Below are 13,352 nucleotides of genomic sequence, written 5' to 3'. Positions count from 1 at the left end.
CACGATATGAAATTAATAACAATTCTGATCACATAATAGAGTCAAAACTCCATTAATAGTCAAAGGAAAACAGATTCTTGACAATATATCTCTCCACTGAACAAAGGAATGAGATTAACCTCCAGAAATGGAACTTAATGAAACAATTATATGATTTACCTTACAGAGATTTGAAAATAACTCTCATAAAGATGTTCACCAACATCAAGAGAACAACTCATTAACAAAGGACTTAGACAGACATACAAATGGCCAACAGATATATGAAAAAAAAGAAAGGTCAATGTCACAAATCATTAGGGAAATGCATATCAAAAACAATATGAGATATTACCTCACACCTGTCAGGATGGCCATTACCGCAAATAAATAAATAAATAAATAAATAAATGAATGAATAAAAGGCAAATGTTGGCTAAGATGGGGAGAAATTGGAACCCTTATACATTGTTGGTGGAAAACCTGACATATAAAACAGTATGGAGTTTCCCCAAAAAGTTACAAATAGGCTTATGATCCAGCAATCTCACTTCTGGCTACATACCCAGAAGAATTGAAATCAGGATCTTGAAGAGATATTAGAACTCTTAAGTTGATTGCAGCACTCTTCACATAACTAAGGTATGGAAACAACATAAATGTCCATCAAGAGATGAATGGATAAAGAAAATGTGGTGTGTACCTATGATGGAATACTATTCAGCCTTAAAAATGAAGGAAAATCTGCTGTATGCAACAACTTGGAGGACATTATGCTAAGTAAAATACATCAACCACAGAAAGACAAATATTGCATGATTTCACTTAAATGAGGTACCTAAAATAGTCATATTCATAAAATCAGAGAGTGGAATTGTAGTTTTCTGGAGCTGAAGAAAAGGAGAAATAAGAAGTTACTAACCATTGGGCTAAAGTTCCAGTCAAGCATCATGAATCAAGCTCTGTAAATCTGTTGTACAACATTGTGCCCGTAATCAACAATAACATATTTTACACTTAAAATTTTAAGATTGTAGATCTCATAGTAAGTGGTCTTCTCACAATAAAATAAAATAATTTTAAAAAGACAAGGAGATATACTTGGTTAACTTCCTTATGTTTATAGAATATAATCTGTACTATACTTTCAGATTTGTCAACACACAGAATTGTGAATTATGAGAATTGCCTGAAATTTACCACTAACATGTGCATGGATTTTTAAAAGACTTAACTATTTTCTATGTATAATGAACACAACCTTATCGATTTTTTTTTTCTGAATAACCTTTACCAAGGTAAGAGGTATACTGAAGATTTAACAGAGCACCATTTAAAGTTTCAATTAATTCTAAGATTCCAATTAACTTTCATTTACTTTTTAAAAAGGAATTATTACTCTGTGCTAACGTATTTTTCCTAAATTAAAATGAATCAAAATTAAGCATTCAAAGTTATTTTACAACTGCGGCATATATTTCATTCACTACTGTCATTGTACAAACTGTTGAGGAAAATTATTCTCAACAAAAGAATGAAAGAAAAATGTCACATTGACTTTTCCCATTCATAGATAACACTGAATGGAAAAATACTTGGGTCCCACATACCTTCACATCATAACACTGGAATAAACCATTACAAAGTTAACGATATTGCAACCTGCCATCAAACTTAAGAAGTATAAACCATATTGAAAATATGTTTTTCATGTATTAAAAAAATGTTACCATAGGAACTTGACAGTAAGCAAAGGGATGGGAGATAAAGGCCACCTCTCTACTGTAGAAAGGTGAAGAAACAGAACCAATGCAATTATCTTCAAATATTTAAAGGACTTGCATGTGGGAAATGGACTTTGTTTGATTTCCTCTAGAAGGCAAAGCTTAAGCCAAAGTTTGGGAGATAGGGAAAGATAGATTTCATTTTACTATAAGAAAGAATCTTTCACAGTGTTAAAAAATGGAATGACCTGCTTTGAGAGATAGGGAGTTCCTTATCTGTGTTGACTTTTAAGCAAAACATGACTGTGAACTATTTGCAAATGGTCTAAAATAGATCTGTGCATTGGATGAAAACTACATGATCAAAAGATTTTTACTATTCTATATTTTTGGTTCTATCATTCATTATCTATTTCGTTTATGAGACACACTCAATTAGTGTCTGTTGGTTTCTCACAGAACATACCATTTCCAAGTTTTATTTCCACAATACAGATTCCAGATAATCAAGCTTATTAAAAATTGATCATTTTACCACTCTGAAATCTAAAGTAGGAACACAGAAGACGGCATTTCAAATATAGTATACAACACAAAGCTGTGTGTTTCCCTCTTTGTAAAGTTATATGTAAATCATCTGCTACATATACTAAGTGGCTGGATGCATAAAGGTCTGCAACATCAAGTAAGAGAAGCAGTTTCCTCTATGACAGGGACAACATTTTACTACCTTGTTTAGCAGCTAAATTTAAAGGCCAGTTTTTCTCAAATTATGATGTCAGAAGTGGTGTTTAATAATACTGATTCCTAGACACCACTTTTAGGATTTTTATCCAAAGTACTAGAACAAGGCCCACAAATTTACTTTGGAAATAAGGACCCCACATGATACAGACTCAGTGTAAATCCTTTTACAAACAGTGCTGTAGGATAATGACTGTCAGAGAGAATTTCTCAGTCATCTTTTTCACATTCTTCAACATGCAAATGGACATTTTTTTTTTAATTTCATTCAATAGGTCAACTAATCTAGTTAACTCTGCATAGTGAGTTAATAAGTATGAACTCTGAAGCCAGAGTGCCTAGGTTACATCTCAGATATACCATTTACAAACTATATTTCCTTGGGCAAATATTATCTTAGTGCCTCAGTTCAATCATCTATAAAATGGGGATAATATGAGTATCTACAGTGTAGTTATGTAACGATTAATGAGTTAGGTGATGCATGTTATATGCTTAGAATAGTGCTCGACACATAGTAAGAGCTCAGTAAATGTTAACTATTATTATCCTCTATGACCCATCAAGGCAAAATGTTTCTCAAAATCAGAATTTCAACAGGGATCAAGCAAAAATTCTGTGTGTTTAATAAATTAATTTTTATCATCTTCCCTCATATTTTTCCAGCTCAAAATTATCTCTTTTAGGGACTATGATATACAAATTTGTTTTCAAATAAGGATTTACTCAGGCACTTGAGGGATATCAAACCTGCCTACAGCTCAACACCATTGTGATGTATTAGTCTGCTTGCACTGCCATAACAAAATACTATAAACTGGTTAAAATACAACTAAACAAAATATATGTGTGTGTATATATATATATATTTAACTCTTCTAGATGCTGGGATGGCCAACATCAAGCTACCAGCTGATTCTGTGAGGGCTCTCTTAATGGTTTAGCTGGTTGTCTTCCTGCTGTGTCCTTACATGGTGGAGAGAGTGAGCTGTCTAGTGTCTTTTCTCATAAAGACACTAAGTCTATCCTATTAGGCCCCCAATGTCATATCCTCATTTAATACCTCCTTGTAGGATCTATCTCCAAACTGTCACATTGGGGGCTATGGTTTCAACATATGAATTGGGGTGGGGGAACACAATTTAGCCCATAGCAGCAGGTGTGTAGGATGGTCCTTCATAAAAGGCATAATAAAAGTCAGACACCTGGAGTTTCAACCAAATGTCAAATGCATAGTTGGTATTTATAATCACATATGGAAATTTCCATTCAATCAAAAACACCAAAACTTAGCACTTCAGTCACTGGCCAGGAAACTCACTCTGGAATTAATAGACATCTATGAAAAGCTTGTCGGACACAAAATCTCAGAATGAAAAGGGGACAAGCTAAGTAACCAATCATTCGTCTAGATCCTTCAACTTCTGCTCCCATATCAGATTACCAGGAAATTATCTTCATGGAAGTCATTACTTTAGTTCCCCATCACATTGCCTTTACAAAACTATGATTTGAAGTTTTCCTTATATAAAAACATTTTTAAATGTTTTCCAGTCATTTATATCCTTACATGTAAATAAAATAGGATTCCCAGGATACAAAGTACACATAGAAATAAGTGATAGAAAAAAAAATCCTTCCTCACTGATGTTTTCTCATTAAAACAATAACATTAACTATAACATTAACAACCATAACATCTATTAACATTATTGGATCTTTAGTGTCCACAAAATACTACGCCAAGTGTTTATATGTTTCCACAGTTTTTTTCTCACAAAAGCCCTATTATGTGAAGAGTATGCTTATCATAATTATCAGGTAAAGAAATGAAGTCAGCAGGATTAAATAATTTGACCTGGGATTCGAAAATACAAGTGACAGAATTAAAATTCAAATCTGTGTGACTGCAGAACTGGTTCTTTTACTCTCAACATTTTTTTTTTTTTACTTCACTTACTTGAAGTGTAAAATTATAACACAAAAAAAATCGTTTTCAATTAAATACAGCAGCAGCTTCAGTTTCCTTCTAAAGAGACAGACCTATCCTCTCCAGTAATCACGTTGACAAGACCTTGCAGAGATGGTAATACTTGTGGAGCTATCCATTTTCCACGGTCTTGTAGAACTGGCGATCATTATCAATAGTCATGCATACAGGAAAACCCACTCAAAGCATTTTCCCTATGTGTAAAATCAATCAGTGATGCTACAAAGATTCAGGTTATAATGAATCACATTAACACAGTTTTTAAGTGCTATCATTTGACTGGTGAAATATTTGACAAAGTATTTATACAGTCATGTAAAGTAACGGCTTTTTATGGTAGCGGCTGACAGAGAAAAGCCAAGAATGCAGTACAAACATGAGGAGGAGACCAAAAGTTTATGTCTAGAGGAGGTTCTGACAGAGAGGAAGAAGGCTGCAGAATTTTCTCCCATTCTTGAGATGTGTTTAACAGAACAGTCATCAGATAATCAACTTACTTTAAACATTTCCTACAGGAAACCATGAAGATGCTATAAATACTGAGGGTTTCAAAATACTCAGAATCATGAGACAAGTGCTGCTAGCATTATTTATGGCTTATACACAGTTTCATGTCATAGAAATGTATTGACTTTTGACTGTGGAGGAGGCAATTTTGATATGTTTATCCTCTTTATTTCAGATCAGATCTTTAAAGGTATTCCACAGCTAGAAACATCTATTTGCCCACCTGGGTTGAAAAAACATTTAAAAAAAAAAATACTGGTTAAGTGTTTTATTACTGAGTTCAAGGGAAAGCATCAGAAGGACATCAGTGAAAGGAAAGGAGCCAGCCATCCACATCACCTGTGAATGTACAAAAGGCAGTTTTTCCAGAACACAGTCTGTTAGGATTACCTTCTACCTCTCTATTATAATGCCATTTAGAAGAATAAAATGATGACATCATGTAATCTGTAGAGAAAGCTCTTTGATTAATAGCACTTTCTGGTGATCGGTACAATAAGATTCAGAAATTCTTATAGGACTTATTCAATAAGTAATTAAACAAAAGTATCAACCTTACAGAGACAATCACTTATAATACAAATATCTAGGTGGCTATCTCGCCTAGGGACACATATGAAAATAATCAGAATTTATCGTTTTTGGATATCACACTTTTCCCTTGGTATTGAAATCATACAGAGCAAAAATAAGTGTGCTCATTTAGCCATAAAGATGAGAAAACAGTGACCAAGGATGACTAAATACTTGGCAAGTTCAAGCTCACAGATAGCTCTCTATAATGTGTAACATCGCTCAAAAGGAAGAAAAATCACATAAATGTCAATAAAATTCTCAATAAGTCTGCTGCTGACATGGATAGAATTATAGGAAAAGAGAATACTATTTCAGCCAGGTTATTTTGGGGTGTATTATCCAGGAAGCCGAGCAATACAAAACTGAAATTAAGTAGAAAAGATAGCAATCTCTTCCAAGAATTTACCCAAATTATGTGCCTGTACCACCAAAATCAAATCTTCAGAAGATAAGAAACTTGAAAGAAAGATCAACAATAAGCAAATGAATACAATGAAATCAACAACTGGGTGGCAAAAAGCACACACAAAAAAACACAAATAATCAGACTGTTGAGATCAAAAAAATTGAGCATCCACAGAAAGATGCAACCCTATCATCTTGAGAAGGCCAGTGTTCAGGGGTCCTGGTCAGAGTCAGGCAAAGAGGCTTCTGGGAGCAAAGACCCTCCTTATGTAGAAGCATCTTCTGGACCCATCATAGGGAAAAAGAACTAATTCTGCACAGCTAGGAAAAGAAGTCGAAGATCTAAAATTTGTAGCTGAATCTGTTTAGTGGAAGTTTAAAAATCGTAATCATGTTTAGCTGGTATATAGGAAGATTTCTGACCATTCTAAAAACTTAAGAGTGAGAACAGAAAACAAAGTAAATACCTCTTCACTTTATCAATGCTATAAACATGGGAGAAACACAATATATGTACGAGAGTCTAAAGATCTGTTTTAAGTTGGTGCTAATAAAAAATAAGTACAATCTTCTTGAAAAGTGGGAAAAGGCCAAGCAAAATGCATTCAGAAATGAGAAATGATAGCTTCCGATCCACTGATTAAACCAAAAATATATTGAAAGTAATTAGTGACCAAGATTTTGTGACCAAGGTTTTGAGAATGAAATTAATATCTACTACTAAGGTTTTATTATTTAAAATTATATTCAAACATAATTTACCCCAAATGAGCGAACTATGGTTCTGAGGAAAGACAATATCTTGCCTCCTTCAATACTTTCAAAATCTTGCAATTATATTTTAAATTCAATGATTTCTTTATTACATAGTAAGTCTACTATAATTAATTGACTACCTACTATGTGCTAAATACGTACTAAGCTAGATGCTGGGTTAAATACAAATATATTGAGACATGATTCTCCAGTCTCAATCAACCTAATGGAAGTGAGTCATACACATAACAGACTATAATAGCACAGACTGCAATGATAGTCATAAAATTCTTGTCAACCTAAAGGGACACTTTTGGATTTATATTGTCTCTGTAGTATCCTTTAAAAAATAAAATTATTTTATTCTAATAGCCCTCATAAACAACAGTAGGAAACAACCTTTAGTCTTGAGACACAAGATAGGTACATTTTGATGGAGAGTAAGATGTCAGATGTGAAGAATGGACTAACTTATGTGAGTGATTGAAGAGAAATCCTCTGGGTGGGAAAAGAACAAGAGAAACAGCAGATGCCTAGAGAAAATGGAGAACAAGATGGATGAGAGGTTCTTAAATGGAAAAGAATAAAACAAACTTATATACATTTCATAAGTTTTCCCAAGGTCATATTTTGTTTTCAATGAATATAACTTGAATCATAAATCAACTGACTCTAGTTTATATTTTAGTTGTTTTAAAATTATTGATCAAAAATTTCTGTTATAAAATATTGTTCCTAAATTTGTAGGAAGTCCTACTGAATGTAAAATTATTTCCCACTTTGAAATGTTAACTTTTTGTAAAAGACTTATTACTATATGGATGTAAGGACATTTTAAAAATATTTGTCATCAAGTAGAAAAATAATTTACTTACAATTATCCGACATTTTTGAAGAGAAATAGTTCAAAAGACCTAAAATACTAGTTTCCCTCAATTCTGGCTGTTCTGGTTTGTCCATGGGTAAAATATCTTTTTGTGAACTTTTACATTCACAAAAACCAACAAAAACAGTTTTTCGCAGATTAGAAGTGGCTGCATACAAGCAGATTTCTGCAAGAATTGTTGTATATATGTAGACTACATTCCAGGCCCAGGAAAAATCATCTACCTTGCAGCTTTCTTCCTAAAATGAGAAAATAGCTATTAGATAATCCAAGTATGTTTTGTCATAACTAAGAACTACATACTGTACTTATAATAAGAAATAGCTTCAAATTTTATAGAATTGTTAAAAGACCATAATCAACTAATATTTCTAAAATGTACTCATTAGAAAACAGATTTTACATGGGTCGATTGCATAAAACCTAGTTCAAAGAATATAAAATACAAGTCGCTAAAATGTATAGGGAGAACAATTTTCAATTTCCTTAGTCGTCAGTAGAATGCAAAATAATCCAACAAGATACTATTTTTCATATCACATTTTAAAAGTATCTTTTTTATGTAAAGCTCAATTCTGGATTTAAAAAATGTGGCACTTTTAGACATTTTACATAGGAAAGCAAGAAAGTTATATGTTCTGGAAAAGAATTTGGACATCTGTACTAAGAATATAAAGTTCATAGTCTGTCACTCAATAATTTGATTTTCTGAAACTATTCTAAAGAAACAGTCATAAATGCAGATCAAGTTTTTATACATAAGAATACCAGTTTAACATTATTTGTAATTAACTGTGAATAATTAGAAACAAACTCAATTGTTCAACAGTACAGAAATGATTAAATTACCTCATCTCTACTAAAGTGTAAATTCTAACAAAACATAGTAACAAAGAAAAATGTTTTTATAATATATTTTAAACTTTTTAAAACAGGAAACTGACCCACATATAACTATATGATCTCAAATTTGTCAATAAAAGATAAAGTCTCTCTTGTGTGTGTATGTGTATGTGTATTATGTGTAAATATATCATCTATTTCTATCTCTATCTAGATATATATTTGTATTTACCTGTCTATCTATACTGGGATATATAGTAAATATACATTTACTTTTATATTTAATTAAAAGTATTATTACAAAGTTATGCTCATTAAAAGCCCTAATATAATATACCATTTAAATAGTAGCAAAAAAATATTGTTTCTATTCAGGTCTTTTTGCACACCAAAATTAGCACTGTATTGTTACCTCTTTCTGAACAGATGTAATGCTTAAAAGGAAATCTCTCATTAGGTCCATTAAAGTTTTCAAGCAGGCCATGTTTAATTTGGCAGCCTCTCCAAGGACCAACAAAGCCAATACTGAATCCAACCTGAAAATTTTATTAAGACAAAAACAAAGACTTTAATGTAAAATAATAAACAGTTATTAATGAAAAAAGTAACAGGCCAAAAGAAATGAGTATCCTCGATTACCAGAAACATTTACTTTCAGTAAAGACTAGTATCGGTTGACATTGGTTGTGATAAAAGTCCACAAGACAGAGACACATTTTGGCAAGATAGCTGACAAAACTCTGAGAATAATAAATATTACAAAAGATAGCATTTCTTTATAGAGCCTGTATAACAAGCAATCAAGGGCTCAGGTTCTAGAGATTGCCCCAAAAATCTCACAATAAGTTTTGATTTTCACCTTTTTGCAACTGATTCCAAGGGGTGAATTTCAAGAGAGTATTTTCTTTTCAAGAGAGAGGAAAAAAACATGGTCTTCCTAAATATTCAAAAAATTCAGCATTATTCGATTTTATAAGTTCACTTTCTCAAAATAAAATTTATATTTCACATTGAATATATGAGACTGTCAAGATTTATTGAGCTAAATATTATATAATAACTGGGAAATCATACAAAAAGTTATTAGCCATTAATGTGCATGTATTCTGATAGTTTCCAGAAATTATACACTTACTGCTATTTTTAGCCAATTAAAAGAGATATAGTTTAAAAGAAAAATGTTAAGAATGCAAATGTAAAAATTGCCTCTGCCTACAGTTGCATATTGCGTTATTTATAGGCCATTAATAAGTTAAAGAGTTAATACATTTTACAAATACATTTTAATTTCACTATTGTAATATTTTAGGCCAATAAGTCAAGTTCATCATCACTTTCAAAAGGAAACATCTCTCATCATGGAAAAAAAGACAATTCTTTATATTAAATGGAGCTTTACAGATCTCAGTGTGCTTTCGCATAAATTATCTAATTTGATCTGAAATACAATTTTTGACACATTCAAGACCTTTCTTCAATCTTTTTTTAATGTTGGAAAATTGAGACATAAAGAGATCTGGGAGATTTTTTCAAGTTCATGTTTTAAGCTAGGTTAACTATAACTGAAGTCTTCTCCCACCTATAGATATTTCCTGTTTTGCTGGCTTGCTTTTCCAAACTATGATTTAAGTACATCAATATTTAACTTTAGTAATACAATGTTGCTTATTGCCCACCTAATAGCATTTGACTCCTTTTTCCTTTTAGAACTAAAACTCAATTTTGTTCCATATGACAATGTACTCAGTTAATACTGCCCCCTCACAATGGAAATGTTCTATATCTTGATTGTGGTAGTTTGACAGGTGTATGCATTTGTCAAAAGTCATAGACCGGTATACATAAAATGTGTGAATTTCATTGTATGTAAATTATACTTCAATAAATTTGATTTAAAAAATGATTCCCCAGATTCCCTTGAAGCATGGAATAGCCATAAATGTAGGTTTGGTCAATGAAACCTAAATGTAGGTTTGGTCAATGAAACCTATAATTTCCATAATAAATGGAAATACATTATGAAAGGCTTCTAGGTAAGCTATTATTTCTCTGATTAATAAAAAAGATTAAATTTAGATAACAGGTTTTTGTTGTTTTCCTCCTTTGCTCACCCTTGTCCTCCTGCTTGGGATGTATACATGATACCACAAGCAGAGTAGCCATCTTGCAACAATGAGGATAAAAGTCACATACTAAGAATAAAAGGAAAGGAAGCCAGAAGGAGCTTGGGTCTTAGGGATTCCCTTAATCATGTGCATCAGTAGTGCACTGCTTGTCATGTGCAATAAATAAAGCCCTACTTGGGAGAGCAGTTGTGATCAGGTTACTGCTACATGCACAAGAACTGAATCCTAACTGATACACTTAGCACAATGTTTACAAGCATAAACTTTAGTGTCAGAATACATAGGGAAAAAATATTAGCTCCACCCCTAATTAAGGAGGGCAATTTGTGTACCCTATTTCAGTCTTAATCTAGTCATCTATAAATTAAAGACAGCAAAACCTACTTTTCAGAGATATTCTGAGATTTAAATGAAATACTCTATGTAAAAGTGGCCAGGTTCAAAATACTGAACTGAATTGAATCATAAAAATACTATTCCTTCAAAGTCAAAGAATATGAGTATAACTTTCTTTCTCTGTGAAGTCCTAGAGTGACTGAAGGAAAAGGTACAAATGACTACGTCATTCCCCAGAGTATGCCCTGCCCATACACCACGATGCGGTCACGTAAAGGAGAGGAGAGTCTCAGAGTTCACAAAATTTCTTTTCCCCAAATAGACTTCATAATTATATGATTTTGGTTCTTTTCTTTTTTAAGTCTGGAAAATTATAACTAACCTGGGGCACTCTCATTGAAATACGGATTGAAAAATCCATCTGTGTCAGCCACCCATGGTAGAAAAAATGCTTCAACAGAAACACTATTCTCAATCAATGCTGCTGATTGCAAAATTTTCTATAAGTAAAAATGCTTTTTCCAAAAATAGAATAGAAGCATCAATACCTATAAATTGGTGTTTGTTAAAAATTAAAACTGAAAATCAATGCACGTAGAAAGGAGAATCCAAAGTGGATTATGTTAGAAATTTTAACACAGCACACTCTTCTTTGTGAACTCATATTGTACACCAAGTCTCAATCATTAATACATTGACTTCATTTTACAGTGCCATGAGAGTAAACATGTACAAAGTAATTTATAAATAGTATAGATTCCCCATTAATTTTGTAAAGAAACCAAAGCACAGGTTTACTGCCTTGTTTAAAGTAGCATTGTTGTTTTATTTGATTAACTGTTACTTGATTAGTCTTACTTTTTAGCTTTTCTTCCACTTTTAAAATCAGTATGAATCACTGCACATAACTAAACAGTACCAGATCCTGGACTGTACTTCAGCTACCCTGACTCCAGGCCAGTGTTCTTTACACTAATATAAATCAGCTAAAATGTAATAAGTTAGGGTTTCATAAAAAGCTACCTATCTATCTACATACATCCTTACAAAATGTTTAGGAAATTCAGCATCAAAATAGTTTTCCTGGGTTATCCATAGTCCTCTACATCTGTTTCCTCAATGACAAAATTGTAATTTTAAAAGACGGAATTAAATACCTCCAAGTTAGAACCTTTGTATAGGGTTTTTTAGTCTTTCAATAGATACTTCAGGAAACACAGATGATGTCAAAATTCCACACAAGCCTGACACTAAGAATGAAAGAGAAGTCACTAAGAACAGCAATTTATAGGGAATTTTCATAAACCATAGAATTAATGGAACTGGATCAAAAACAGGAATAAGGAGTACTCATGTGCCTCTTTCTGAAACACAGCAGCCTTTTGTCCCCAAAGAAAGTTAAATTTAAAAAAAAAAAAAAATCTCTACTGTCTACTCTGTTTTTCATAGAATGAGTAAAAGTGCCTTTACTCTGGGGTATTGATTTTTTAAGGAGCCAGAGTATTATTTCTTAACTTCTTCCTCATCTCTCCATATTTATTCAGAGGTGACTACTTCCAGATGACAAAAAGTGTAGAAACACTTCTTGTGAGGGTGTGTGTGTAGGAGATGGGGGTGGGGGTGGGGGGTACTATAAGAGAATAAAGGAGTATATTTTCTCCTCGAAGGTAAAATATCAAAGAGTAGGGAGAATACAGGAAGGTCCCTGATGATTTTTCATGTTGAGTGTTGTAGCTTTTAACAATGCTGTTAGGTACGCAGTGAACACAAATCTCTTATTTAAAAATACCAAGTTTTTATAGATTTCTCCTAGTTCTGAGATAAGTAGAATGGAAAATGGAGGAGGATACCCAACATGAGACCAATAAAAAATGTATTATAGCAAAGGTCAAAGAGAGTGTCAGTCTGAATACTCAGAGAGGATCGTACGTCTGAAAATGATTTATTACAGGAACCAGAAGATATTTTTACAAGATTCTTAAGCATCTTTAATAAAGCCCAGGAAGAAAACACAGCAATGAAAAGCCTGAACACTGATATGGAAGGTACTATATTAGGAAAACAAGAGATTGCAAGGAAATTAAAATTACAAAAATATAATTCAAATCCATAGTTGAGGAAGTTAACCACAAAACTAACACTTAAAAGGGAGCAAACTTGAAAATTTTTTCCATAATTTAGAGGAAGACAACTGCATTTAAAGCTGGCAAACTGAGATCCATCACTTTCTATTGAAACAACCAAAGAAACATAAAATCAAGAAAATAAATCTACAGTACCACAGGGGGTAAAAAAACTTTACGAATTTTAAAGTTCTGAAGAAAATGGGATCCAAATAAAAGAAAACATGTCCAATGCCAGGAAGCCCAAAATTTAATTTAAAATTTAATGCAGGCATATGAGTTTTCTACCAAAATATAAGAAAAACCCTAAGCACAGAGAGGCAAGAGTTGGGAACACGTGTAAATGATGAGTAATCA

At 32.5% G+C, this 13,352-nt stretch overlaps 1 protein-coding gene across 1 annotated transcript in view; it reads right to left on the bottom strand.

The window, feature by feature from the left end:
• The window catches only part of TMEM232 (transmembrane protein 232), a 166,993-nt gene that overhangs the window by 102,306 nt on the left and 51,335 nt on the right, over window positions 1-13,352 (bottom strand). Inside the window, exons 10-11 of the mRNA XM_019727872.2 lie at window positions 8,823-8,946; window positions 7,557-7,806 (exon numbers count right to left, since the gene is read on the bottom strand). Of these exons, the coding sequence (XP_019583431.2) occupies window positions 7,557-7,806; window positions 8,823-8,946 (374 nt within the window). The remainder of the gene's footprint in view (window positions 1-7,556; window positions 7,807-8,822; window positions 8,947-13,352) is intronic.

This window comes from Rhinolophus sinicus, linkage group LG03 (genome assembly GCF_036562045.2).
Source record: "Rhinolophus sinicus isolate RSC01 linkage group LG03, ASM3656204v1, whole genome shotgun sequence".
NCBI lineage: Eukaryota > Metazoa > Chordata > Mammalia > Chiroptera > Rhinolophidae > Rhinolophus > Rhinolophus sinicus.
The sequence above is the reverse complement of the archived record's forward strand: the minus strand, read 5'-3'. Positions and strand labels throughout refer to the sequence as shown.